General features: G+C 67.7%; 2 protein-coding genes across 2 annotated transcripts in view; both read right to left on the bottom strand.

Annotated features, from left to right (window-relative positions):
- The window catches only part of LOC102503039 (60 kDa lysophospholipase-like), a gene marked incomplete in the record, with an annotated part of 33,555 nt that overhangs the window by 20,130 nt on the left and 11,539 nt on the right, over positions 1–1,886 (bottom strand).
- Positions 18–1,868, bottom strand: ASPG (asparaginase). Its single transcript, XM_027776380.1, has 2 exons — positions 1,570–1,868; positions 18–1,477 (listed from the first exon to the last, which is right to left on the bottom strand). Exons 1-2 carry the CDS (start codon positions 1,603–1,605, stop codon positions 1,259–1,261), a joined length of 255 nt encoding a protein of 84 aa, XP_027632181.1. The 5' UTR covers positions 1,606–1,868; the 3' UTR covers positions 18–1,258.

Raw genomic sequence — 1,886 nt, 5'->3', positions numbered from 1 at the left:
GGGGAGCCACGGGGGGGGGGGCGCTCTCAGGGGCTCAGCCTGCTCTCTGGGAAACCCTCGCCCAGGAAGGAGCCCCAGCAGAGTGGGGGAGAGAAGAGAGGGCAGGCCGGTGTGGGCTGAGGGGGCAGCCTGGGAGCCAGGCGGCTGCAGGGAAGGGGCTGCTCAGAGGACGGGCAAGGCTGACCACCACAGCTGCCCCTGCTGCTCCTGCCAGCCTGCCCCAGAGCTTGCCCACACACTGCTGCCCTCGCCCATCTGGGGCCAGCACAGCCCCTGCCCCAAGGGCCCTGCACGCTGTCCCTTCCCCAGCAGGACTTGGGGGGAGGGCTGAGGGTGACAGGCGGTGGGGCATTGGGATGGCACTTCTCAGGCATGCCCTGTCCACTGCTCCTGCCAGGGGGGCTACGCAGAGGCCAGGGTCTCGGTCGGCGCAGGTGCAGCACAGCCCACAGACAGCGGTCCCGGCTCCCTTGGGCCCTGCCTCTAAAGCGGACATGGCCGTGGGCAAGCCCGTCACTGGGCTTCAGCTTCCCCTTGGTTATAGCAGGCCGGTGCGAGGGCTAGAGCATGCATGCGTGGTCCCGAGCCCGCAGACAGCACAGCACGGCCTGCCCTGGGAGAGGCGTGGTCCTGCCACAGGGCCTGGGAGGGTCAGAGGGGAGGAGAGCCAGTCGAGCCCCGTCCATCTCGCGGGACCGTGAGACCAGGGTGCGGCCTGCGGGAGAGAGGCCTTGGGGAAACACGGACTGCAACCCCTCCCGAGCAGAAGCCCGGCAGCTACCCAGTGCATAGCAGCCTGGGGCCTCCTCCGAGTGGGACTGTCCCACTGTGGGACCCACGGGACACCAGAGAGACTGGGCAGGCCCCACAGTCAGGGATGGACCCAGCAGGTCTGGCAGGGGTTTCCCCCAGAACTTCCCGGAGCATCCTTCAGGGACCAGCTGGAACACAAAGGCCTTGGTCCCCACCGTGGGGCGCAGACAGGACCGGCTCTTGAATTGCTCTTGTGAAGCCACAGGCAACAGGGACCCCAGGTGGGGGTCGGGACCTCCCCAGCCACCCCCCAGCACATCACCGGCTCTGGCACTGGGGGTGTGCTGGGTTAGAGAGAAGAGAGGAGTGTAGGAACCAGGGCCCCTGAGGGTTGCATCACGGGGACCACAGCAGAGAGAATGAAGACAGGGACAAAGGCAGGGAAGTGGCCAGGGCCTTGGGACACCTGCTCCGTGCCAAGCCAGGTGGTCAGACGGGAGGCCTGTTAGGAGGACAGTCTCGTGCCAGCAGGCTTACAGTTCACGAACCCTGGCCCACCGCCTGCCCAGGGGCTGCCGGGAGCCTCGCCGCAGGTTACCTGGGCCCCGGTGAGGATGACGGGCTTCTGCAGGTTCTCCAGCACGAAGGACAGCACCGAGGCGGCGAAGGCCATGGTGTCGGTGCCGTGGATGACCACAAAACCGTGGTACTGTGTGTAGTGTCTCTGCGGGCGAGCACCAGGGTGGGCGTGAGAAGGCCGGCCATGCCACAAAGGGCACCCGGGCCCGAGAACGTGGGTCCGAGGGGCCCGTATACCGAGGACAGGAGCAGCCCCGGACTTCCGGCCAGCATCTCCCTGAGGCACTGCGGACAGGCCCGGAGCTACCCCAGAGCTGGGGGCACTGTGGGGCATACAGGACGGGCAGGGCCCAGCTGGCTGACCTGCGCTGTCCAGATCTGGGTAAGGGGGCAGGACACCGCGGCCAGTGTGCGGAGGGGCCTGCCAGGCACAGAGAAGTCCAGAAGCCTTCCCAGGCAGGCCCTGCCGGCTCAGCTGCAGTGAGGTTGGCAGTGCAAGGGCACCCCCTCCAGGGGACAGCAAACCTGGGCCTCGATGGGCACTGGCCCAAGCA

This window comes from Tupaia chinensis, unplaced genomic scaffold (assembly GCF_000334495.1).
Source record: "Tupaia chinensis unplaced genomic scaffold, TupChi_1.0 Scaffold000671_2, whole genome shotgun sequence".
NCBI lineage: Eukaryota > Metazoa > Chordata > Mammalia > Scandentia > Tupaiidae > Tupaia > Tupaia belangeri.
The sequence above is the reverse complement of the archived record's forward strand: the minus strand, read 5'-3'. Positions and strand labels throughout refer to the sequence as shown.